General features: G+C 33.4%; 1 protein-coding gene across 4 annotated transcripts in view; it reads left to right on the top strand.

Moving 5' to 3' along the window:
- CDH9 (cadherin 9) overlaps positions 1-27,148 on the top strand; it is a 94,625-nt gene that overhangs the window by 23,647 nt on the left and 43,830 nt on the right. For 3 of the 4 annotated variants that reach the window (XM_048939537.1, XM_048939534.1, XM_048939533.1), the window contains exons 2-3: positions 6,464-6,778; positions 23,332-23,626. In XM_048939537.1, the coding sequence (XP_048795494.1) occupies positions 6,548-6,778; positions 23,332-23,626 (526 nt within the window). In that variant the 5' untranslated portion in view covers positions 6,464-6,547. Of the gene's footprint in view, positions 1-6,463; positions 6,779-23,198; positions 23,627-27,148 lie in introns of those variants that run through there. The other variant, XM_048939536.1, reaches the window with a different exon arrangement.

Below are 27,148 nucleotides of genomic sequence, written 5' to 3'. Positions count from 1 at the left end.
CATGGGACTAGCATTTCTCACTGTGTGATACAGAGGTTGACTCAAGCCCTGGTTGAATTTGGTCCAAAATCTCCAAGGTATGATTCCAAGGGGCTGGGAACAGGAAGATAAATGTTTCTTGGGATGCATGGATAAAACATAGATTAATTAATCAACGGGCATTAATTCAGTTATTCCAATATAAATTGTTATCAGTTGAAATTCTCTAAGACTTTATTTATGTTCATGTGACCTCCTGATACACATAGCTAAGGAAACACTCAGTAGTGTCTGTACACTCAGTACTATCTTCAGTAGTTTTCTGGAAAAATTTTCAGCTGGAAAGCTATTCTGAAATTCTGCTCCAAAGGTTTGCAATGGGAGTGAAGTTTTTGATTTTGTTTTTTATTTTTGCTGTCATATCTGAATGAGATACAAGTGCTGAAAAGTGGAGCGTTCATCACTCCAGGATCTGTCCCTTCTGTGTTTGAGATCCCTCATAATATACTTCAATTCTTCTAGAAATAAATGAAGATACCTTTCTTCATTCTCCCAGATTAAGCAACAGGTGGTTATAGTGAAGATGCACAGTCATCATTTTCTTTTCATCTCTCCAGTGTTGTACCCAACCCTATCTTTACTTATGAAGAAGAGAAAAATTAGGAATACATTTTTTAAAAGTCAGCTATCACTGATGCATCCAGAGTTTATTCATTTATCTAGGATAACAGGACTCATTGTCAGCTGCATTTGGAAGGAGGCATGTACACACATACCTCGTCTGTCTTTAGGTAGACAGGAAATAAATATGACTGAAGTAAAAGTGGCACAGATCTAGCATAAGCCTTGATATTATTGGTGACCATGTGAAGTTTATAGTGTAGCCTATGTTAATACTATGTTAGTCATTGCTCTTGGAATTCAGACTCCATAGGTAAAAGCTGCAGGGGCTATTCTGAAAGTAATACTTCCTCCTTTATTGTATCAGCCCATGGCATCAGAGGCAGATGCTGGTGTTATAGCAGCAGAGGTTGAACCTTCCTGACAGTATTCTGTTACATTTTATTGTTGTGTGGCAGATGGCAGGCAGTAGAGGGGCAGTCTGACAGAATGGTGTCTGACTTAGCAATGTTTATGAAGCAAAGGTGTGTCACTGAATTCCTCTACACTGAAAAAATGGCACCCACTGGCATTCACTGATGCTTGCTGAACATTTATGGAGGCCAAAAAGTGGATGTGAGCATAGTAGGTGGTGTGCGCATTTCAGTAGCTATGACAGTGACATGTTCCTCACAGCCATACAGATTTACAAAAATATGGCATGCAAGTTCTTATTCATCAGTGGCAAAAATATATAAAAAATGGTGATGACTGTTGAAAAGTAGTGCTTTGTAGCTGAGAATTTGCTTTATCAAATAGTACTATTATACTCTTTGTATCTGCTGTAATTTGCATGGAAATAAATACGAGGCATTACTTTCAGAGCGACCTATGCATGTTCAGATATTTTGTTTGCAGAAGAAACATAGCCAAAGTCAGTGAAACACATACAGGCTACAGAAGATTTACATTTGTTATATACTGTTTAAAGACATATCTTAGTTTTACAGATTGTATGGATCATTGTGAAGACAGTTGCATCCCTTCTATTTAAAACCTGGTGAGAGCAATATGAAGTGCTGCTGCTGCAGTTTACTCTGCTATTTTTAGATGTAAATGAGCACTGCAGCCCATGTCTTTAAAAACAAATTTTTACTTCACTATTAACAAATGAAACAAACTGATGTGGGATGTATTATCAAGTTGCTGAAGGTTAGCCTTTCTTCATGTCATGCTTGTGAGTGACTGCGCTGTACTAATTAAAAACATTGCCATGGCTATTGCTATAGAAACATTTAAATTGGCATCATTGCTAACAAATCCGTGCTATTGATCCCAGCAGGGCTTATTGCACATTACACCTGGAGAATCTAAATAGAATATTTTACTTTCAAAAGGACTTTAAAAATATACTTTTTTTTTTCCTAGTTGCTATAATGCTCAGGAGAATCATGTCTTTTATATAGACATAATTCATTTATCTGGAACTGTTGCAGGGCTCTGATGTCAGAGTCCTTCCTGCAAAGCGAGACTGTAATGATTCCAGGTAGCCACCATGGATCCCTCAAAGTGTAAAAATCAAATCCACTCAGATGCTCTGATTGGCTGAGTGGGGAAAGAACAAAATTCTCCACAATTTAAGGCATTAAACTGTGTAGTATGGGAATAGCTCATCTTAAGGAAGTTTCCAATGTACCTAAAAAAAAAAAAAAAAAAAAAAAAAGTTTTTTCACTATTTAACAAGAATAATAAATTGACTCTATTATTGTGTAAATACTAGAAGCAGAAGTGAAGCAACAAGGATTGTGAATATAATGTAAACCAGTTACTGAGAGCAAAAATCATTAAAATTCTGCTCTCTGGTTTCAGACAAAACATCTTTTCTCCTCTTGGAAGAAATCTAATTGCTATAATGTTTAGCAGATCCAGAATCATCTAGACTAATAAATCTCTCTGTACAGCTAGAACATCCTACCATGGGAAAGAAGGGGCTTTATTTATTTATGTATTTGTTAGTCGTTTCAAAATCAGGCTTTCATCGTTCTTGATGAGTAGTAAGTCCTTCTGTTAATTAGCAAGGAAATCAGTAGAGGGCAGCACTACACAGAAAACCACATTAAATACGGGAACCGATATTACTCCGAGGAGTTTTCCCTTTTAAAAAGGCTGGTATTTGAAAGAAATAATTCTGTATAGTGTATCTAGACCACCTACACACTGCAAATTGTGGCCCCTTGGGCATCTACTCTTGCTTTTCCAGACTGCTCCAGAAAACTTTTGTTTCAGCGTAACAATACGCCTTCTGAACCTTCCAAGTGTTCATCCTGACTTACCTGAAGAGCTGACTGTAAGACAAGATGCATAAACCAACAGCCACTTTGCAGGATTTCTTTGAGTACAGTGAAAAGTGTAATGCGTCTAATGCATATAATGCATTTGAATGAGTATGGCACACTGATTTTGGACAGAAAGGAATAAGGAGACTTTGAGAAAATTAAACGTTTCATTTTGAAATAGCAAAAATTAAACAATTGAGTTTTCCTATGTTACTTCCATTTGATATCACAAAATTGAACATACACTCACACATCTCCAAATGACTACCTGAAAATACAAGGTACTCTGAAAATAATGCCTCTTATTTATTTCCATGAAAAGTACAACAGATACAAAGAGTGTAATAACAGCATTTCATATTGAAAATTCTCAGCCACTAAATGCTTTATTTTTCAACATAGTCACTGCCATATTCACCAGTGATGAGCAAGGGTCTGCATGGTTCAGAACTGTAAAAATCTGCGCCAGTGGAGGTGAGTCACTGTCTCTGCCATCACTGTTGAAACTTGCCACCTACCACATCACTGTGTTCACATCCACAAACATAACTATTTAGCAAATGTTGATGAAGGGCAGTGGGTGCCATTTATTTCCACATGAAGGAGGTCTATGTAACATCTATGCTCCATATGTGCTTCCAGGTCAGATCCCCCTCTACTGCCATCTGTCACAAAGCAATAAAATGTAGTGGAAACATGGTGGGGAGGTTCAACCTCTACTGCCATACCACCAATATCCATCTCTGTTGTGACCCGACGTAATAAAATAGAAGGCATTACTTTCAGAGTAGCCCTCATATATTGACAGTCACAATTTTTCCCCCAGTACTGTTTCTAAATAAATAAATAAATAAATAAATAAATAAATAAATAAATAAATAACAATAAACCAATCTAAAATATTGGAGTGTTAGATTTTTCTATAGTTTTGAATAATGACTAATGAATTCAGAAGATAAATAAATTTTACATGCATTTTAGGACTTTCTGCTTTTTAGGTTAACTATGCATTAAATTTTTGCCAAATACATATGTAGTTTTCAGAATTTTACTTCATTATTTTTTAATGTAGAAGAGCTAATAAACTCCAAGAAATTAGAGAAATTTATCAGTAATGAATTTAAGTACATAAAGCCAGAACATTTAGTTAAGTTTCAGCATATCATTCAGATCCAAAGCAAAAGCAATCAAATCCAAAGTTGGATCAGTATGTTTGCACGTTTTTTATTTCAGAATGTATATAATATGAATCCTTGAACTGCAATCTAGCAAATAAATATAACACAGCCCTTAAAGAGAAAGCACTGTTTTAAGACAAATCAAGCAACGTTTCCAAGGTTAAGACAGGAACCTTGAGAGTCATTTTACAAACGAGGAGATCTGCTCTTTGTATAGAGTATTTTCAAAAGTAGCTGCTGTTTCTTTTTACTGCTATTGTACAATACCTCAAGCATTATATTTGCAGAGTCTGAATAGGCCCTGAATGGTGATGTATTTGGTGGTCCAGATAACCATGTTTTATGTGCTACACTGATAGACAGTTATATTCAATGATAAAAAATACTTCTGTCTATGTTATACGGGGAATTAGAATAGTTAAATTTAGACATTTAAAATCAGGATAAAAGATTGAACTTAATATTGTCCTTTTTTAATTATTATTTGTTGGTTTATTTTATCAATCTCTTTTGATCTCTATGGAATAAGCATGGAAGAAGGCAATCACATTACGTATCTAACATGAACTATTTCACAATGTAAAAAATTACTGACATTAAATTAGCCACAGGAGAGTTGCCTTTTGTCCTTGCACATTCAACAGGATCATACTGGACATTAAAAGATAGAAAATAAGATTTTGAGCGTACCTACAGAATTCGAAAAAACCACATCCACTAATGTGTGCCAAGATGTATGTACAGGATGCATGTGCAGGATTTTATGTAAATTGAATTTACTTTATGCTCTGATTCTTCAATTAAAATAAAGCAAAATAAAATAAAAGTTTTCCTGTATTATATCCATTATCTTCTGCATAAATTTGACACCTATTAAATTGATTTTTTTGTTGTTTGATTTTAAACATATTAGAGAGTGATAAATATACTATCCTCTCACTTCTTGCTCAGATAAAACTGTTTGAAGTTACTAAAATGCTAAGACTTTGATCTTTCTTTCAAACTGACAGTTAAGATCCTGAGACCACAAAAAATATCACAATTTTAAGGAGAACTCCACACAAGGGCACAACTTTATCTATGAACTCATTAAAGCATTTAGAATATTATTCATGGAATGTTTTTTCTTAAATAACTTTGGCTCTCAACTAATTGATAACTTTCATTTAAAAAAAAATCCTATTTCCATAAATTCCCATTGAAAAAGACATCTCCATCCTCCAAATAAAATAATTTTAAAAAATGAAAGGTAGCTTCTGTTAAAGTAGAGTTTTGAGAGAAAGTAAGATGGGTATATACATTTTGGCAAATTTTAGAATTTCAGTATTCTAAAATTTCTCATGCTTTCTTGTCACTATCACTGTCCATGAACTAGCTTCCTGATATTTTAGGTGCTGTACTGTTTAACTAGATTTTCTGTAATACACATCACAGCTCAGATAAGAATATCCAAAAACTAAAGCATGTTTTCCTGGTAATCCAGGTTATAAAAGAGACTGAGACACTTGGAATCTCACTTGTATTGCCAAATTAAGACTATTCCATTTCAAACAAGAACAAAAAACCCAAAACAATATGAAAAAAAGATTTTGGGTAAGCTGTGTTCTTCTACAAGAAGCTAAACTTCTACAGAAAATATCAGTATCTATGTAAGAATCAATAATAACAATATACGTAATGAAATTTCCCATTTGTTGAAAAAATAAACTGAAATTTATTTCAATTCAATTTCATATAATTCCCATATTGAAAAAATAAATACACAGCACATGCACGATTCTGACCCAAAAGTAGAATTTTGTAAATCTCAGCAGAATTCTGATAAAAAAAACTTTCCTAACTCACTCTTGCAAAGAAACTTGTTAAAGTCATCAGTAATACTTTAAATTTCATTTTCTATCATGAGCTCCTTTATACAGAAACTGAAATGTATTCTCTGGATATTTGACAATAGGGAGTCTTCTTGTTTACAAAATAAGAGAATATTCAGACTTGCAGATAATAAAAGAAGATTCCATTGGACTGAGATGGAAGAGGTTAGACTACAAGTTTTCTTACTACATGACTTTTTTTATTGTTTGAACAAGAAACTGTTAGCTAAACTTTTCTGACAAAAGGCATTTTACTCAATTAATGTCTTAAATTACTGTCTATCTATACTGTGAGAATGTATAATGGAAGAGAATGAATGTAGCATCAAAGGACTTAAATTTAAACTCTAATTCCTGTATGTAATTGTCTCAAGAAATGCTTCAAATACACAACTGTTATTTATTCATACAGTTTTATGTAATTTGCATTGGTCGTTGTCTTGATCACTAGGCTATTGGTAGAATACAATGTACTCAAACACTTTTCTCCATTCCCTAGGTCCTATTTCCAAGAGGAATATAACATTTGAAAATTTTGTCTGGTGAATTATTACAGAAGTGGAGTCTAATAGCATCTCTGTAAATGATGAGGCCTTATTCCTTCTTGACAGTTTTGCTTTGGAGCTCTGTGCTTCATGGTATTCATATGATGCCGTCACAAAAAGGAACTAACAAGTATTCACATAGTGAAAGGATAACAAGACTGTCAGAGAATGATGGAAAAACACTGCATCGTACCAAGCGTGGATGGATGTGGAATCAATTTTTCTTGCTGGAAGAGTACACAGGTCCAGATACTCAATACGTGGGTAAGGTAAGTTCTACATGTAAGGGATTCTTTACAGGTGATGCATCTGACAACCCTGGAATTTCCCCTCCCTCTCTTTGCTTTTTATGATGCAGCATTCCCAGTTTTTCATATCAGGCAAAGAAAACACCTGTCATGTCACTTGAGTCTTTCTTGATTTCTCCACGTTTTTCAGGAAATGGAGTAACTCAGTAAATAAAATAGGAAACTGTTCAGACCAGCATGGTACAGTTTCTTATTACATATGCCTATGCACACTTCATTACTTCATCATTTCCAGCTTTAAACTGTTAAACGTAAATATTAGATAAGGATATAGAAAAGCTGTGCTTTCATTCATCTACATTGTGGCACTTGCCAGCTTACCGGGATGTATGCTTCTTCAAGTGAAATGTAAAATCTTATTTATCAACAATAAAATTTCTTCCTCTGCACAATTGTAAGCACAGACAAGGTGTAAGAGAAGAGAAAAACAATATTTTTCATCATCTTTGTGACAAACTGAGATCTTTACTTAATGGTTTGAAAGAATTCAGCACTTCTGAATTCCAGCTCTCCAAAGTTCTATCTTTCCTGATATCACACAACTCAAGGGTTTCCATATTTCCAGTCCTCTGGTGTCCACCATCTACAGATCTGCCTTGTGTTCTGGTGTAATTGTACAGCCTTGATATTAATTTAGAGTAACCACCCAGAATGACTCTCAAACCAAGGAAATGTTTATCTTAAAACAGTAATAAATTTTAATTCCAACTTCTGTCATTCATTCACAGTGCTCTCACTAGCAAGGGTTGTCCTGTAGCTGTTATTTTCTGGTGCCTTACTACCATGTGGATTGAGACATTTTTAATTAAAAGACTGCAAATTGTTTTTGAACATTTGTTAACACCTCTAATCATGTGAGGTATGATCATCTGGAAAGCAAGCTCTATTATGAGAGAAATGTCAGAGAAACCAACTATAGTTATAAGTATGAACTTGATTCTAACCCATTTATACTAAGATTATACTCACATGATTCTGTTGTAGTAAGCAGAAATAAGATAATTCCAAATAATCCTATTGCTAGATTTATTTATCAGTGTAAAAAATAGGTAGATGTGGTATAAGTCAACCTTTATTGAAATGACCTTCAATAAAGGTAAACTAAATGCATAATTTCTAAAATAAAAAATTGGTTGGAAGCTTACAAAGAAAACATATAATAAAGTGCACAGATCTCCATAGAAGCTCTACCTCAACTTAAAGAAATATTTTCTGTTAGAACATAAAGTTTGTATAGAGACAAGTAAGTAGCAAATACAGGAATTTATTTTTCTGGACATAGTACTATAGATGAATGGACTTCAGACCATCTATGCATTCTAAATCTCAAATAAATTAAGCATACCTAGAGACTGTTATCAATATGTTTGCTTCACACAAAGAAAATTACTCAGTAATGAGTCTACATGGTATATTGTATCAGGTGTTAATTTACTCTGCAATCATTCCAAACTAATTAAAAACCGTTGGACCTTATTGACAGAGCTGAGTTCAAGAAAGAAAACAGATGCCCATGCAGCAGTATAAGTACCTGAGATGATATATTTATTACAACTCAGAGAGCGTGTTGAGATTTTTTACATTTCACCACAAAATCTTGTACAGAGGCCCTGAGGGAGGAGCAGCATTAGTGATTTTCTAACATAAATCACCACAAACGCTATCCAGTGTTCCAAAGAGATGGGCGTTGAATTGGAGTGGTGTAATCCATATGGTTGTGTTAACTTTAGTACAGTTCATGACATGACAAAATGATTGTGACTGTCCTCAGTAGCATAAAAACACAGCCCTTATATTTGAGTTAGACCAAAATTTCCCTACTACATGTGGCATACACAGCATGCCTAAAGAGAGGCATGCTCCTAAAGAGAGCTGCTAGAATTAGCAACTAAGAAATTTGCTGTTTATAGAAAGCAAAATTTTTGAAGATTATCTCCAAAAAAGACTTAAATGTTAGGTTTAGTATTCTTCTGCTCAAAGTGATGGCAAGTAGCAAAAAAAAGTGTGAAGAGAAAGCACTTTTATTCCCACCCATGGGGACTATCTGGTAGTAAGAATTCTTATCCAGTCCCTCTTTAATATGGATATACACAGGCAGATAGATTACAAGGGCAGAATAATAAATGCTGCACTAGAAATAAAATAAAATGAATTAAGAAAAATTATCAGAAAACGAACATCTAAGGGATTATAGGTATAGTAGTAATAAATTAGTTTTCCCTTCACATTTTAATTTTAAAATAATTTCACTTCATTATGTTACTGCTTGCATTTTGTTAGTGAGGTTATTTCACTGACGCTTCATTTTGTTGTGTGTTCTGTTATTGGCAGTGGAGCAAAATAACACATTTCTCAGAGTGGCATATTATTATACACTTTAGTAAACATCATCGACCCATGGAGAGGAGATGAAGAGTAATTCTGTGACAGCCAATACCTCTCCATCCCATCAGTCAGTCCTCCAGCCCTATTTAGACCAGTACCAGGGAGAAACATAAGGAACAGAACACTCCCTCCAACCACTTGACTATCTAAATCCTTCTGACAGTCTGGACTCAATGTGGATACTTCTACCTACTAAAGTTAAGTTAATGCTAGATAGCTTTTGGACAGAAGCAGTGGTAATGGTGACATGTGACATTAAATAGACACCAGTAAGTGTGTCCAATGCATTTAGTGAAATAGAAAATATTGCTTTGTGAGTAAAAGATATTAGCATTTAACAGGTGCCAAAAGACTTGATGCCTAGAATAACTTTAGTAAGGAAATTACTTAAAGGACAGAGGTGAATCATTGACCGTCTTTAGGCAGCAGCATGCATGTAAAACAATTACCCTGTGAATATTATAGAAATAGGAGTAAGAAGAACCTATCGTATATCTGTCACGCATCTTTCTTCCCTTTTCCTTCTTCAAACGATCTATTTGTATCAAACTGTTGGATGCTTCTCTATGTAAAAGATGAGAGATTAGGAAGACTTGAAATTTCATACATCCTTTTATTCATATCTGAAACAATTCAAGAACTGTTTATGACATCTTTTAATTCATCTTCATTTTAAATTAAGTTAAGGAAGCATCTAGAGAAAACAGTGGTTACTACATGTACAAAAAACACAGAGGAAGATAAATTTTGCCATGGAGAATTTGTGAATGGAATGTTTGGTCAGATAGAAAGGTAGCATAAGCAATATCACAGTCCTGATTAAAAACAAAAACAAAAACGAAATGGTCTTCCCCATTTTTTCTTTAATTAAAACATAAAAACTTTCATGCTATTTCAAGATACCTGTTGCTTAGTATGAATGTTGAGCAACTTAGTGAAAACATCAGCATGAGAAGTTTTTCATGGGATACAGTGAGGGGAATAATACAGCTCATACTACCTACCAAGAATTCAGAAAAATTAAAAAAAAAAAAAAAAAAAAAAAAGGGGCTACAATATAATACTCAAAGTTTAATGTTTGAGGGGCTTTTATTTTTAAGCAAAAAAAGGAAATTTGTCAATATTTTATGAAATTTAAAGGGGTTGAGGAAACAAAAAAGAAACTGTAATGTGGTATTCTTTCGTTTCACACTGGGAAAGATCATGGATTCAATTTTTCAGCTGTTACTATATTTAATGAGGTAGAAAACCCCAGCTGAAGCCCCAAAAGGACCTAAGAAATAGAATCTAAAACACTGACTTTCTGTGAGATAAAAGTCTATCAAAATTTACTCACTGCCTCAACAAATATATTAAGGAAAAAACTTAAGAAAATGGACATGCAATTTAAGAATATTAAAATGTTGATGGGATGATGTCCATTAATTAAAGGAAAAGCCAATAAAATGCACTGGAGTCTCAAAACAGATAGCCCTTCAGGGATACTTAGATTTACTTTCCAAAGCTAATACTGAATTTATTAGCCCCTATTTCTAAATAACTTAACTGACACTCAGTAAAAATGCTTCAGTTGTGCAAAATGTCAGATTTTCCACATCTTTAACTATTGTCATTATGAAATATCCCTAGGTGGGAAGAAACAGACCTAGTCAAAATCAACAATTTTGGAAAACACAATTCTTTATGGTTTGCAAAAATATATGTACAAGATTTCAAGAGATGAATTTCTTTTTCCTTTTATTAAACTGCTCAATTATATTTTCATATGAAAGCTAGCCTTTTTCTGCATAGAATAGGCAGTTAACTAATCAAAGGTAGTTGAAGGATAGATAATTTGTGAAGTTTCATGCAAACTATGCGAGAGCAATGTTAAACTATACAATACCAAACATTTAAAATGTGTATCTATCCCAAAAATTAAAAGAAAGGGAACAATAACATTTTTTACACCACCTGTAAGAAACAGAACTTTTATTTTTCATATTAAAGGGGGAAATACAAATAAAAAAGAATTAACATTGCTCGAAATTAACTATTCCATGAGTAACCTCCCATTTAATAGCTTTTATAAAAATAAACAAACTGAGCTTTACATGTCATAAAAGCCATTTAAATTGGATGCAAACTGATGAAAAATCTCTATTCTACCAGTTAACAAATGAGTTTGATTCATGACATTTTCCTATATGTCTTATTAAAAATTATAAAGATAATTATACAGAGGATGTTTCTTTTGGTGAGCTGGTTGCAGTATCTATTTGAATGCAATCATTTATTAATTGCAGTCTGCACTTTACAAGTATTCAGACACAAGTGGGATTCCTACTACTGTTGTCTGATTTACAGGAAAAGAGAGAGCAAATCAAAAGAACTTCATATAAAATACAGGACGTCTTGCTACACTACCACATTCATCAGACTTAAAAATTCAGTTTCATTCACTTACCTCATAATATATTTTTGTTTTGTTTTGTTTTGTTTCTTTTCCTTATTTAATGTAACTGAAGAGAAAGAAAATTGAATGAATGTAGTCCTTACTCCATCATTATTATCTCAGTTCATCCACTGTTGTTCATGTCCTCTCAACAATGTTGTGATGAACTTGGCAATACTTAGCTTCTGCCTTGGGAAGTTTGGGAAAAAAGATCTTGTGATAAAAAAAAAAAAAAAAAAAAAAAAAAAAAGAAAAAAAAAAAGAAAAAAAAAAAGGTGACCCATTGAGCTGGCTCTTTATTTATTGCATAAATATTTTTTATCTATATATTGAATTTTCTCTTGATGTTGCCTTTAGAATATAAAAAATTGTTTTTTTTTTTATTTGTCTTTAATAGACATATGCAATAAATCCATAAAGATTTACTCAAAGCATTTGTTATTTTCCTTCAACGTAATCAGTTTGATAAGTCACCTATTCTTACATGAGAAAACATATAGAAACACTGTAAGTCTTCCAAACGTGTTCTTCAGTTCATTATAGATGCATCCTAACATTCTCTTTACAAAAATTGTTGCACTCAGTCCAGCACCTAAATGCTGTTAAAAACAGCATGTTACTTTACCATCCTTTAACTAAACAGTATGATATGTTTTAAAGAAAAAAAATCATATGTTACTGACTTATAACCATTCAGAAGGATAATTCACATGAGGAAAGAATTCAGTGTGAACATTCTTAAAATGCTACATCTAGCATGTGCTGCAAAACACTCTTTTAATTAGGTCAAGGAGAAACATTTGTAACAGTGGTTGATCCACTCAGCTATTCATAGCTGTTTGCTTAAGACAAATGCCACTCTATGGCTTGGTCGCCTTTGTGCTGGCATGAAGCGACTTTCTTTGCAACACAGACAATTAAAAAACTCAAAGTCAAAGTTATTATTTAAAACAGAGATTTAAAGAACATTTTATAAAAAGCTTTTGTTTGGATTGAGAGTGATAAGCTAACAAAAATGAAAGCTGGAAGAAAAAAAAAAAACAACAAAAAGAAGACTGTAAAGCCATGTGGACATGTAGGATGGAAATTCCTCCTGTCTCTGGTGGTAACTTTCAGTTGCCCTATGAAACAACATTTTCATTTCAATAAAAAAATAAATTTTCTGAGCTTGAAAGCCTCTTGGTCTTTGCAAGATCCTTATGTTAAAAGACCTATGCAGGTGTGCCTCAGAGCTCCAGCTGGCTTGGGACCTGCCAAGATAGACCTAGCTTCTTATTACAACTTCACAGGCTGGCATTTCCCAGACTTCTAGTGATAAATTTAGACTAGCAGTAATCTGCAGACCTATCATTACATGTAATAAGGCAATCATTTACTCTGCAGAAAAGGTGGGAGGGTGAAGAAAATGATTTTATCAAGACACTTTTCATGATTCTGCATATTTATTCCATGGATTACTTTACAGGAGCAATTCTGAAAGGGGGAAGTGTTTTGACTATGTTGTGATTTACTGATATCTGCCAGTCTAGTAATAAAAAGAGAGAAAACCCCATCAGAGCAAATCAATATGTGGCTACTTCACAAGGCCAATTTGACTGTGTCAGACAGTAGTATTGTGAAAAACCTTTCTGTTGGAGAAAGGTCTATGTATAGTCAATTTGAAGATCAATAGAGAATATCAGAATACAGTTATCCAAAGTTACAGAAGCAAATGACAACAGTTAGAGAATTGAATAACCACTGCAAAGGTGAACAATTAGCAATTAGCACATTCACATGTTTGAGGAGAAAATCAAGGCAGAATTGATAGCACATGTCAAGGTTGAAAAATATTTGAGAAAGGAGCATTTTTAATCCTTCATTCTGAATATTAGCAGATTGTGAAGTTCTATCTTAAAATCTCCACATCTTAAAGTCTCCACATACTCAACATGATAATGGTCAATATTTTATTTCAGATAAAGTCATAGTATAATTAGCAAGAACGTCAAATTTACTTGATGTTCTATGTGCTTATCCAAAGTACTAAGTAAATACTAAGACAAAAATGTAATTCAACAAAGGATGAGATATTTTTACAGTTAGCATTGAAGACTCTATTTCCCCCCCAATTTTTTTTTTTCCTTCTCTTTTCCCTTCAAATTAATACAAAATTAACTCCAATAGTTTAAGGTTTTTTCTGTGCTTTAAGCAGATGCAAGCACTTTGACTACTCATGCTGTTAAACTAATATTAACTCATTTTTTTTGCACATCCTGATGGGTTTTGATGGATTTCTTTTTCATTAATATTAGCTCTGAGACTCTAAAGAGCAAAAGAAAAGAAACCAATAAAACCCACCCACCCAATGAACAACAAAAAAATCATTAGACCTCACTCTTATTTAACTCTTGCATTATCTACTATTTCCATATTCATCTAATTTCATCTGTTACAGCTTGCAGATTCAGCAATTAAACATACCCTTGCTGAAGTGGCACTGTTGATCTGCAGGGCTTCATGCTTGGTTTCAGCCTTATGCTTTGGCTTCTCTATGTGCTGTTCGTCCTTTGTGCAGTTTTCATTAGAAGCCCCAGGCAGCTTTACCCTTGCTCTCCACTAAGCAACAGTCCTCATGCTTAATCAAACAGGTAAAATCAGCCCGTGGGTTAGGTTGAACCTGAAAGCCTCTTTCAGGCTATTATGAAATGGTATTGTACTTTGCAGATTTTCTTGTGCCAGGAAAATAATGAAGTTATTTTGGTAAATGTTCCAGCTACCATCCTGACTTTGCCATTGCTATAATGGTGACCTTCCAAAGACAATAATCTGAAATGACATTTAAATAAACTGTAGAAGTACATAATGATAATCATTACATAATCAGTAAGTACTGGATCAATGACAAAAAAAGGAATAGCAAAAAAACTCTTTTTATCTTTTCATAAATATTTATTTCCAAACTACTTGAAAATAAATCTTTTTCTTTCCCAGCATACTCTTTCTTTAGCAATAGCTTCAGGTAAGAAGCTACATTATCACAATATATTCAAGACTTGGTGCTTATTATTGGCCCTTCTTGATTTCAGACCTTATACTGATATATCCACCTTTGAAATTTTACCAAGACACTGTGCCTTAGCGCTTTGGTGGGCATGGGGAACGGCACTCAGACTGAAGAGCACAAAAGATGGATGATACCTCTACAGTGTACTTTCACTGAGTGTCCTTTGATGAGTGTGAAAGTTTACAATTCCAGTGCAACTTGAAGAGTAAACAGTATAATAAGTATAATATCTTAAACTAATTTATCCCCTTTTTGTGTTGTTTGGTTACCTTTGCTAAGAAATAAACATTAACAAAGGATTATTAAAATCAAGAAAGGATCTTATCTACCTTCCACAACTGTTCGTTTTAAAATTTAAATTCAGATTCAAATTTAAGGATTTTAAAGAGTCACAATTGAACAGTCATATTCTAGAATAAGTATCGAGGCTTGAACTTCTTGAGAGATGCATCCAGCATCCTAACCACAAAATATTTAGCTTGTCAACTGCAGATCACAATTTCTGGGGGGAAGGAAAAAAAAAAATATATATATATATATAAAAATATATATATTTTTTTATATATATATATATATATATATATTTATATATATATAAATATATATATTTATATATATATATATAAAACTGTGGTTTGAAACTTTTTCTTAGATAACTGACTGAGAATCAATAAGTACGGAACTCAAAATCATCACTCTTTCAGGTCTGATGTGCATTCACATAAGAATAAATCTTTTTAATGACAGTAAATAGCTTCAAATATTTTGAATATTTTTGGAAAAAATAGATCTTTGAACAGCTTAGAAAAAATGCATGTTCTTGGGTTTGCTTCTTTTGAATTAGTTGACCTATAGTCTGGTCCTGTTTTTTTGGTACTGCAAATATGGACGGCTGTTTAGAGATTTTAGACCAAAAAAAGACTCTTTGATCACACAGACTCACATCTCATTGTCTTATTCTATTTCTCTTGCATAATGCTGTATGATACACAAACTGCCCCCTTCCTGCTTCACCCTCATACACACACTCATGTACACACTTGTGATTAAATTTATTAAAGAAATTCCTGTTATTGACACTATCTTCAGATCATTGTGGATGATCCACATCTGGAAAGAACAGAACTTAATCAGTGTAACTCTTGTGCAGTTAGGACAAAGGATAATTAGACAAGTTCAAGGACATTAGATTCATAGAACAAAATGAGAATGAAAAAGGCAGCTCATAGTTGCATGCTCACATCCCTCTCCCCCATGTTTCTCCAAATTTATCCATTTCAAAATTTAATATTGTTTCAGTGGACAGAGATTTTATTTCAGCCTATCTCTATGCTCATCTTTTGGAATTTTGAGCCCTCAAACTGCAAGATATCACACATGCTGGAAGATTTTACCCAGAAGTTTCTGGACAGAAAAAAATCTATGAAAAATATATGTACTGTCTTGTTATGAAGTCTTTAAAATAATGATGGATTTACCAATAAATCCAAGGATTGATTAAAGTGACAGCGTTTGATATTGAGTTGTGATGTGATAATTTCTGATCTGTGGACATAAGTGATGACTACAATCATTTACAGTAACCTATATATCATATTCTGGAACAGAAAAATTATAGTCTTTGACAAACTGCAGCAAAAGTTTGATTTTTTTTAATCAGGCTGAGAACCTACCTCTCAGCAGTTGATTTGGATAATCAAGAAATTAGAATGGACAAGAAAATTCTATATGCTCTGAAATCCAATTCCTTGTACAAAAGTAAGAATGCAACCATCTTTCCAGATTTGACTAGGGCACAAGAGATATAGAAGGTATGCAAGGGAAGGAGACACTTGAGAAAGTAGTTGTATTCCAGTACTCCAACTCCTATGCATGAGGAGGAGATGTGGGTATTAGGGAAAATGAATTTTCCCTAATTGTTTTTGTATCAGCAGCACCAAAATACTGCTAAGAATTCTTCTTAGCACTTCCTAGCTGAAAACTAGATTTACCTCTAACCATTAAGCCAAAATCAGCACCTGCAGCTGTTGTCAGTGGTGTTTTTCACAGTATCATTCTCTAGAGAATTTGTAACAATAGAGAACTGAACATAAGAACCAGATGCTGGAAAATAGAAGATAAGAAAAGTAAATGTCATTTGCCTTGTTTAATATACAGTCACTTAGGTTACCATCACACAAAGTCAGGTTGTTTAATTAAGAAGTTTGCGCTGATGTCACAGATTCATGTCAGGTAAATACATTGCCATTTAGAACATACATAAAACTTTTGATTAAACATACATGAATAGAAAATTAAGGCATTGCAGATGCTGCTACTGCAATTTACACTAAAGAACCACTGAAGTTATTAAGATGTCATTAGAGTTTTTAATTAGTTGAAATGTTAATGAAGGAAGAGCTCCTGTTGCTTCTATATTCCAGCTGCTGTAAATCTGAAATCATGTAATGAGGGTACTGGTTAATATCCTACTTGTCACTAGCACTCAGCATATTTTATGTGAGATTTTGGGATTGAATGCGGTGCTACAAACTCTTACTTCAAGTTCACTTCTTGCATTTTTTATGTGAATTTCATTTATTTTATTTTCAATACTCATCCATCCACCTCTTCAGCTACTCTCTTCTTTCTCACCTGGATATGAATGACTCTTCTGACTTCTAGTAATATGTCTAAATAAAAATCTGATGCAAATAGGCACAAGGTTTTGTGAAAGTAATGTATACTGGATTTTCCTCTTTCTTCCCTCAGCCCAGAAATCTTGGCTACAGATTGTTATTACTAGATATCTGAGGAGCTTTAGAAACATTCTTTTCTGCCTCTTGTTAAAAAAGGATTACTGCATTGCTTCACACTTTGGACACACCTGAAAAAATTTTCTGCCCTTCCCATTACTTATGCTTCCCATTTCAGAAGGTGTAAGAATATTTGAAAGAATCATGCTAAATCTTAGAACATTTAGAACACTTTGCCACTTGAACATGTATACCATGTGCAGACTACTGAGGTTTCCCTATATATTTTACAGAATCAGTCTGGATATGTTACAGCCAAAACTTACTATTTCCTAACTGTCAAACTATTAATATAATGCTGCGTTACGTAAATATTATGGAAAAGCTTTTCAGTCTAAATTATACATTACTTAAGAATTTTGCCTTATGCCATAATTGAAAGCTAAACTCAAGGAATAGACTCTCTAGGAAACACAAAGTTGTGACTGGCATATGGGAATAACTTTAACTGTACTGCAAACTAAGAGGCTGAGAATAGTGTTTGGAGGGAATTTTTTTTCCATCTGAGGCATAAATTGCACATGAAATACAAAATGAACAGAAAAATGTTTGGACGGCTGCAGATGGTTCAACAAATCCTTAAACAGAAATATATTTGATAAAAAAAAATAATATCAATATATAACTCTTGTAACAGCTTTCAGTTTCATGGGGAAAAAAAAAAGTTCTGTTATGGCTTCCAAGTTTCTTCTTCTGACTCGTGATAGCCTCAAAACAAACTAACTGCAGCATTTACACTTCACATTTTCACTGTTGTGCCTGTGGCAGATAGAAGAGAGAAAAAGAGCAGGCAGCTCTAATGTCTGCTTGAAGACAATGGAGATAAGAAATCTGCAGTAATAGCCCTTTTTCGATACCATGATACAGAGGCATACTGTAAACCATACAGAAGTGTAAACCTCAATGTAAACATGGATCGATCCTCTTCTTGAGGCATCTTTGTCATTCATTTCTTCTCATTCCTCTCCACAGGAGAGAACATACCACCTTTCTGAATTTTGATAAATAAATATTTGCACTCTCTTTGTCCATCTCAATAGTAATAAGTTGCTCAACTTTCTCTTTTTTTTTCCCCTTTTTCCTCTACAACAGTAGTTGTACAGAAATAAATTATAATTAGAATGAAATCTAAATGAAGTCTGAAGATTTTTTTTCTACATGGGGAAAGTGTATTGATATTACTAAATAATTTGTTAAATGCTTATTCTTCTCTTTTCCACTTATTATATGTCTGCCTAACTTGAAAAAATTTACTTTCTGATACTGTTACTTTCTGCCACACAGTTTACATAAGACTTTATAAACTAAAATTGAAGTGTTAAGCAACAGTCAAGAACTTTTAAATTTTGGCATCTTCAGGCAATTTTTTTTCCTCTGCTACTTTTATTTCTTTCCATAACAATTCCTAAACTTGACTATTTATGAAATTTGTTTTCCTTTCAACATAGGCTTCTTTTCTACCATGTGTAGTGATAGTAATTTTTGAGGAGTCATGGACTGTAATAATCCTGAAAGCAAGAAGTTATGTGTTATAACTACATTTTGTTGATAAATATTGAGTAGTACTCGAAGACATCAAAGGTGCAAGGTATTAACTTAGGGCAAATAAAATTATGCTACAGATCTCTGAGATCATCTGTTGTCTTTCTACTCATTTACATATTGTAACATGAACCCATGTATATTTATGTCAAGATTTATTTGGAAAATATCATGATCTTGATTATCACATCAAACAAAAAATCAGTTTTGCAGAACTGGATAGAAAGGGTAATTTGAGATGCATATTTTTCATATGCAAATAAAGAAAGAAGATTGAGAGAAGATTTAAAAATATGCTCATTCCTAAGACATACGTTGTTACAGAGAAAGCTAATTGTCACTGCCATAACCATTAGTGATATTTTTGTCTCTGATGATCCTCAGGAGAGTTTGTGTTGACAGTGCATTTAAGCAGCAACACAGGAGACTACAGCAAAATAAATATGTGTGAAAGAATAATAAGAAATTTAGATAATTAAGATAAATAGCAGAACATCTTCAATGTTAAATTCATTTCAAAATACTTCAAATGACTCCATGTTAGATATAGAATGGAATGGACTATATCTACACCTATCTATCTATATCTATATCTATATCTATATCTATATCTATATCTATATCTATATCTGTATCTGTATCTGTATCTGTATCTATATCTATATCTATATCTATATCTATATCATCTATATCTATATCTATATCTATATCTATATCTATATCTAATCTATATCTATCTATATCTATCTATATCTATATCTAATCTATATCTATATCATCTATATCTATATCTACCAGTCAAAATTAAATTGCATCACATTCTTATAACTGTATCTCACCTTATATTTATTTTACATAAATATATGCTATCTTATCTGGAGTTTCTCTGTTTTGTAAATTGAAAATAATATTTGGTAGTTATATAAATTTATTACAGTGAGAATTGTTTGATTGTTAAATTCTACACAACTAGTATTTTGTTCATATCAGATGCATATTAGAAGTTTTGATTTTTGCAATTCTTATTATTTATTTTTAATATGGAAATAAATCTATTTTTTCACAAACTCTAATGCTACAAACTTAAATCATAGCTTAATGAAAATTCATCAAATGCTAAGTTAAAATAAAACATTCAAGGGAATTAGAAATTGATACATATGGAATGCGTGGTACCTTGTACTTCAATGGTCTTGTTAATAGAAAGTGGGCAATAGGATAAAGAAATATGTTGCCTGGAAATCATACTCTATTTCAAAATTTACTGTGCTTGAAAATTCTGCTTAAAATCTGGTAGAAACATGAAATCAGGGGAACCTTAAAGCATCCATCACAGTTTGATCTACTGAACATCTTTGCGAGCAGTTTGGAATGCCAGATAAAATAAATTAACCTATTTTCTTAGGATCTATGTATAGTTAGGCAGGATAAGGGAATGATGGTGGATAGATTCTTATTTTTTTTTTTTTTTACAAAATCACTTTTTAATGTACAAAGATCAGTATCCCCACTACTTGCTCATCATTGCCCCACTGCAAAAGGTCATTGATTCTGGATTACTAAAAGAATTGTTCAAATGAACAATCAAAATGAGTTTGGCAAGCCAGCACTATTTACAATCACAGTCTGGATTTTTGCTACCTATCTACATGTATCTTCTTTTTTATACAAGGGACCAGTCTGCAGTAGAAGAACAGATTTCTAGATCTAGAAAGAGTTTGTAGGAATAAACAACTGTAAATAGCTGTATTTGGATTCTTATTATGAAAAACACTGTTTTTAAAGTCATTTTTATATTCTCTGAATGATTCTTTAGGTTGCAGAGATGCCTGAGAGAAGCATTTAACAGTTATTCAGATATGAACTACATTATTACCTGTCTTAGTAAATAGCTTTTATCTCAACCCATGAGTTCTATACTGTTTCCAATTCTCTCCCTCATTCTGTTTGGAAGTGTGAGAGGTTGTGTGGTGGTTAGCTGGATGCAAGGTTAATCCACAGCATTACCACAGTTTCAAATAAAATTATATTAAAATAATATTCCAGGTACAATTTCTAATGAAAATAAAATGCATTTTATATATTTATGGTTTCTGATATAATTCCACACTTACATTACATTTTTATTTAAATACAGATTTTGGTTTTCTGTTCTAAATAATAAAAAAAGTAGTAAAAATCTCATTTCACTTCCTGCCCTGTTTTTTTTATTTTTTCTTTCATTTCCTGGTTCAGAATTGTGTAATATTTTGTTCCAGAAATGGTTGCTTATTTTGAAAAGTGGAAAATTTCCAGTGTCTCTGGACAAATCACATTCTTGAGAATTCAAGACCAAGACTCCTGATAGTTAAGTCCCTCCACATGCAGTTTTCGAGGCAGACTGGCCTACCTGTAGGCCAGAATTCAGTTTAATTTGTATAACAAGTCATAGAAATTTATCAATAACTGCATTCGAACATATATATATAAGTTTAAGTAACATTAAGAAAGGATAAGGATGTAAGCTTAACTGAGGCCACAACCTCAACAACACTATCCCCAGGCCTCATGTTTCCTAGTGCACAGAAATTGTGCTGTATGACACAAGACAAGATCATCTGACCAAAAGTAATACACTCTATTTTGCACTTGAGATACACATAAATCTACTTTGATTTCTTTTTCTTTGCCCTGGAAACAAGATCAGGTTTCATACTCAAATGCTTTTAATTAACTCTGTTTGTTAATTACATAATACTCCGCATTCTATACTAATGACTATATACTACTAATGAATATAACTACATACTACTCCACGTTCTGTACTAAGATGCAGTCTTCAAATTTACTTTTTCTATATTCTCCTTAGAGCTGGCTAATTGCCACTGAGGATTTTTCTGAGTGCTATATGCATATTGTATTACATTCTTCAAACACGTTGTATTTAATCCTTAAGAATTTTCATAGAGATTTATTACAGTGGTAGACTGAATACAGTAGGTATTAAAATTGCTCAGATAGTCATATCATCCATTCTTTCCTCTAAAAGAACAAGAGAATAATCAGCTCACATGTGTTAATAGTGTTACATTACAGTGTAAAATCAGTGGAAAAAATCAAAGTGAAGGAATTTTAACAAAATCCTCCGCGATCAGCCTTTATACAGGTGGAGTAATGGAAAGATGAAGTGGTTCAGCTATGAAACATGGAGATAAACACAGACTGAGATAGAGAAATGAGGAAAAAAAATGGCAAAAAATAACTTTTCTGGCTTTACTGACAATCTAGACTAAAGCCTTTACTGATACTGAACAATATATTTTCAGGTGGGTGACATATTACAATCTATTCAGAGAAAAGAAAAAAAGCTGGATTCTTTCTATCCATATCCAAAACATTCAGGCTACTGAGCTGTGGTCAAATGGGACTGTAAACATGTATCTGAGGGACATGTACTGCAGATGATTTTAAAGAGCAAGTGTATACCCCTGTAAATGAAATTATAGGAGTAGAATTCAAGAAAAGAACATTGTATCAGAATTTCTAAAATCTGAGACAGTCTCAAGGCCTTGCTTTGGCTGATGTTTTGAAGCACTTTTTCACAATGGTATTGTACAGCAAGTTATCAGTAACTCTAAGCTCACAAACATACTGTTTTGAACTCTTATGTAGAAATGTAGTAAGAAAAAAACTGTAAAATTCCACTCAATGCTTTGAAAATTTACCTCCTAGTGTTCTTGAGAATTATTTCACCCATGTGGAGAGGACTAGAAGAAGGAAGGTAGTAATTAACTGAAGCAAGATCTTTCAAAAGAAATATGTTAGAAACACAATTTGTTTAGACCAAAACACTTATAGGTGATCTGGGGAAGTTCAAAAGCTGTAATCCTTAAAATCTATTTCTTGTTACGAGATACTAATGCAAGAGTGCATCATCAACAGTCAATAAATGGGAAAACAAGATTTATTCTCCAAATAGAAACTTGAGGATTTTACACTCCCTTTCATCTTTAAAGTTTTCAATAAGGAGACTACTATCACTTTCTTGATAGGCTATTGAAAGAAGTGTTATCTTTTGTTTTAAGTTTTAATTTTGAACATTACTACATCATCATCTATATTTCCTCATGTCTTTACAGATTTGTTTAGAAATATTTTTTTGTGTATTACTGAGTCACAAATTTGTAATTTTTTCAACAGTGAAACAGAAGATAACCACTGCTGACCCCAATTACAGTCAAGATTGTACAGACTTATTCATATATGCTGAATGATTTGGTCTGTAATAACAATACATATATTTATAGAATTCTTCTTTTCTACCTCCCTGAAGCTACACACTGACCAAGATAAAGGAGATGGAAATTTAAAATACATATTAACAGGAGATGGGGCTGGCAGTCTGTTCATTATAGATGAAAATACAGGAGATATTCATGCTGCAAAGAAATTGGACAGAGAAGAAAAGTCCCTGTATGTGCTACGTGCCAAGGCTATAGACAGAAAGTCTGGAAGACAAGTGGAGCCAGAGTCTGAATTTATCATTAAAATCCACGATATCAATGACAATGAACCAAAATTCACCAAGGATCTGTACACCGCCAGTATCCCGGAGATGTCTGGAGTTGGTAGGTAAAAATTATCCTTATGTAGATTCCAAACATTTTGGGGCTGATTTGGAATTGCAAATAATTTCTTATCTGAGATACTTAGTTTCTGTAAACATCCAAGGAAAAAATTCTGTTGTCAGCAGGATAACATAAATGATTGATTCATGTTTTTATTTATTTGTTTAATCTTCATTCACATTTAAATCCTTTTTCTACGTTATAAGCTGCTCTTTTGCTCTTTTAAGCCCACTGGACCTGCAAGGAATGTAAGATATACAATTGTCTTATCAGTTTTGTCACACCTGAGAGTGTTGTTTCTATAACATACATTTTCATTATATTTACAGTGTGTAATCTTCCAAACCTTTCTGTAGCTTTAGACATGAGCCACTTTTAGGAAGTAAGTATTCAAATCAATTTATGTATCAAAATGATGCAAAATATCTTGCTAAAATACTGAAGGATTTTGTTTTGGATTGTTGCTGTTATATCTTTGTTATCAACATTAATATGATTATTATTATTTTATTTTTTTTTTTTTAGGATACCAAACATGTGAACATCTTTCCCAAATAAATAAGATATTTAATTAGATAAATTTAATTTTTTTAAAAAATAACTAGCTTAAAGCAATTCACAGCTGCGCTGAAAAATGTGGAATTCCATTAGTAGTTGGGTGAGAAATATAGCCTCAAAGTATAATAAATCTTTGAGCTTTGTAGAAATAATAGCATCATAGATAGTATTCACAATCATACACTCATTAGAGTTAATAATGATCATCTGTGCATTTTAATCATTTACAGTAGAGACAATCTCTCTGATGATTAAGTCTGAAATACCTGGGAAAATGGGGAACAAATAACAAGGAATATATCAAGAGTTATTTACTTACCATGAATTAGTGTAATGGTTTCCAAAATAGGCTCTGGATGATGTCATTTCTCAGACAGAAAAAAAAAGCACCTATGAATATTTGCAACCAATGTGTCTTTGCAAAAATAATTTCCTGAAGTTAATAATTATCACCAAGTGTAATTGGCCTTGGCATGAGTGGACGAAGGAAAGGCAACTGATGTCATCTACCTGGTCTTGTGCAAGGCTTTTTGACATGGTCCTGTATCACATCCCTAACTCTAAATTGGAGACGTATGAATTTGAAGTGTGAATTATTCCTTATTCGGTGAATAAAGAATTGGTTGGAAGGACATTGTCAAAGGGTTGTGGTCAGTGGATCTACTTCCAGTGGAGGCCAGCAGTAATGAGCAGAGTCCCCCAGAAGTCCATTCTTATTTGGACCAATGCACTTTAACATTTTTATCAGGGACATAGATGATGGAGTTGAGTGTATCCTCAGCAAGTTCGTTGATGACACCAAGATGGGTAGTGCAGATGATGGAATGAAGGAATGTTATCCAGAATGACCTTGATAAACTTGAAAGGTGGGCCCTTGTGAACATAATGATGTTCAACAAACCTAGCTGCAAGATTTTGCACTTGGGTCAAGGTAATCCCAGATATGTGTACAAGCTGGGAGAACTCACTGGGAGCAGCTCTGTGAAGAAAGACCTGGGTGTCCTGGTGGATGAAAACTGTAATATGAGCCAACAGTGTCCACGTGCATCTTGGAAGGCCAATGATATTCTAGGCTTCAAAAGAAGGGTGGCCAGCAGGGCGAGGGAGGTGACTGTCCTCCTATTCTTTGCCCTAGCAGGACAGAGTACTGTATGTTCAAGTCTGGGCCCCCAGCACAAAAAATATGTGGAGCTTTTGGAAATGATCCAGAAGAAGACCACAGGGATAATCTGACGGCTGGAGTACCTCTCTTACGAAGGTAGTTTGAGGGAGCTGGGCTTATTCAGTCAGGAGAAGAGAAGGCTGTGGGGAGAACTCATTACGGCTTTCCAGTACTTACAGGGAGATTATAAACAGGAGAAAAATAAACTTTTTACACAGACAAATAATGATAGGACAAAGGGAATGGTTTTAAACTGAAGGATGGGAGATTTAGATTAGATATCAGGGGGGATATCTAATCAGAGAGGGTAGTGAGGTGCTGAAATAGGCCACCCAGAGAGGTTGCGGATGCCCATCCTTGGAGGTGTTCAAGACCAGAGCCCTGGGCAATCGGATCTAGTATTTGATCTAGAGGTTGGCAGCCCTGCCTTCAGCAAAAGTTTGGAACTTGATAATTCTTGAGGTCCCTTCCAACCCAAACCATGTTATGATCGTATGATAATGTAACCTAACACTTTTATAATAATGACAGTGGAATTCCTACAGTACTATGTGTAATGTGAAGAGTCCTAAAATAGTTATTTCAAGGATGCATGCAAACAGAAAAATCTTTTCCAATTGAGAATTTTCTTTCCTGATGACTTGTGAAGTAAAATTGTTGTCAGTGCACATGTTGTATTTAACTTGAAATATTCTTTTCAGTAAGGTATTATGTTGGAATAGATAAAGTAAACAACATTATGTCCATGTTAAATCTTAATGCTTAGTCCAATCTCCTAAGAATCAGTGGAAAAGCATAAGAATAATAGAAAGATATAGGACTTAGTGCCTTAGAATTGTCTGTGAAATTTTAAGTCTATGAAATGTCTATAAACGATAAGGAAGAAGATAAAAGATAATTATGTATTTCAATAGAAAAATTGTCAATAAAAAAATGCAGTAAAGAGTTTTACTGTGAAGACAGCACTACAGAAAATGGTTTTAAGTGGTAAGTAGCTTTCAGTGTGGAGGCAAAAAAGGAATATGAGTTGTTTTTCGCTCTGCTTTGATGTTATTTGCATTTGGAACTGTAAATTTACACCAGAATGTCAATTTTTAGCATTTGAATTTGAGTGAGTAAAAGTAATTTTGTAACTTATCAAAGCAGCAGAGAAGAAGGCCCTAAATCCAGATCAGTGAATTCAAGGAGCAGAAATTTTGTATTTCTGCAGTCAGCCATAAAAATGTTAATTAAGCAGCATGGTGTATATTGAGGTTGGTAAGAAATATGAAAAGGTACTCTTCCTTGGAGTCTCTTTGCCCTGTTCCTCCAGATGAGGAAGCAGATGCCATGACTGAAGTAAATGATCTGGGAGGAAGAAGGTGAAATCATTCTCCTAAGGCGAATGCAATTTACAAGTGAGCAAATTGTACTCAAACGCTTCCGTAAGACACACAACAAAAAACATACATAAAGTACAGAATGAAAATGATGTAGTTCTTGAACTAACTGGATAAAAGAAACAAAGATTAGTATAAGCCAGCAAAATGCACTAAACAGTGCATACAGTGAAATGCAGAGGAAAGAAAGAAAAGAAAGTAACAAAAATTAGACTCGAAACCAATGCAGGTTAACAATGGGCTATGGAAATATCTCTTCGGTCAAAAGTTCCACAGTAGGAGAATATACTTTTAAAAAATATCCAATGCATTATGATATCTAAGCAGTTATAATTCTTATTGCTATAGAAAAGATTTAATGAACAACTGCTTACTTTTCTCTTGTATGGATATGCAGTCCAAATTATATTTTCCATAGTGCAT

This window comes from Lagopus muta, chromosome 3 (genome assembly GCF_023343835.1).
Source record: "Lagopus muta isolate bLagMut1 chromosome 3, bLagMut1 primary, whole genome shotgun sequence".
Lineage (NCBI taxonomy): Eukaryota > Metazoa > Chordata > Aves > Galliformes > Phasianidae > Lagopus > Lagopus muta.
The sequence above is the reverse complement of the archived record's forward strand: the minus strand, read 5'-3'. Positions and strand labels throughout refer to the sequence as shown.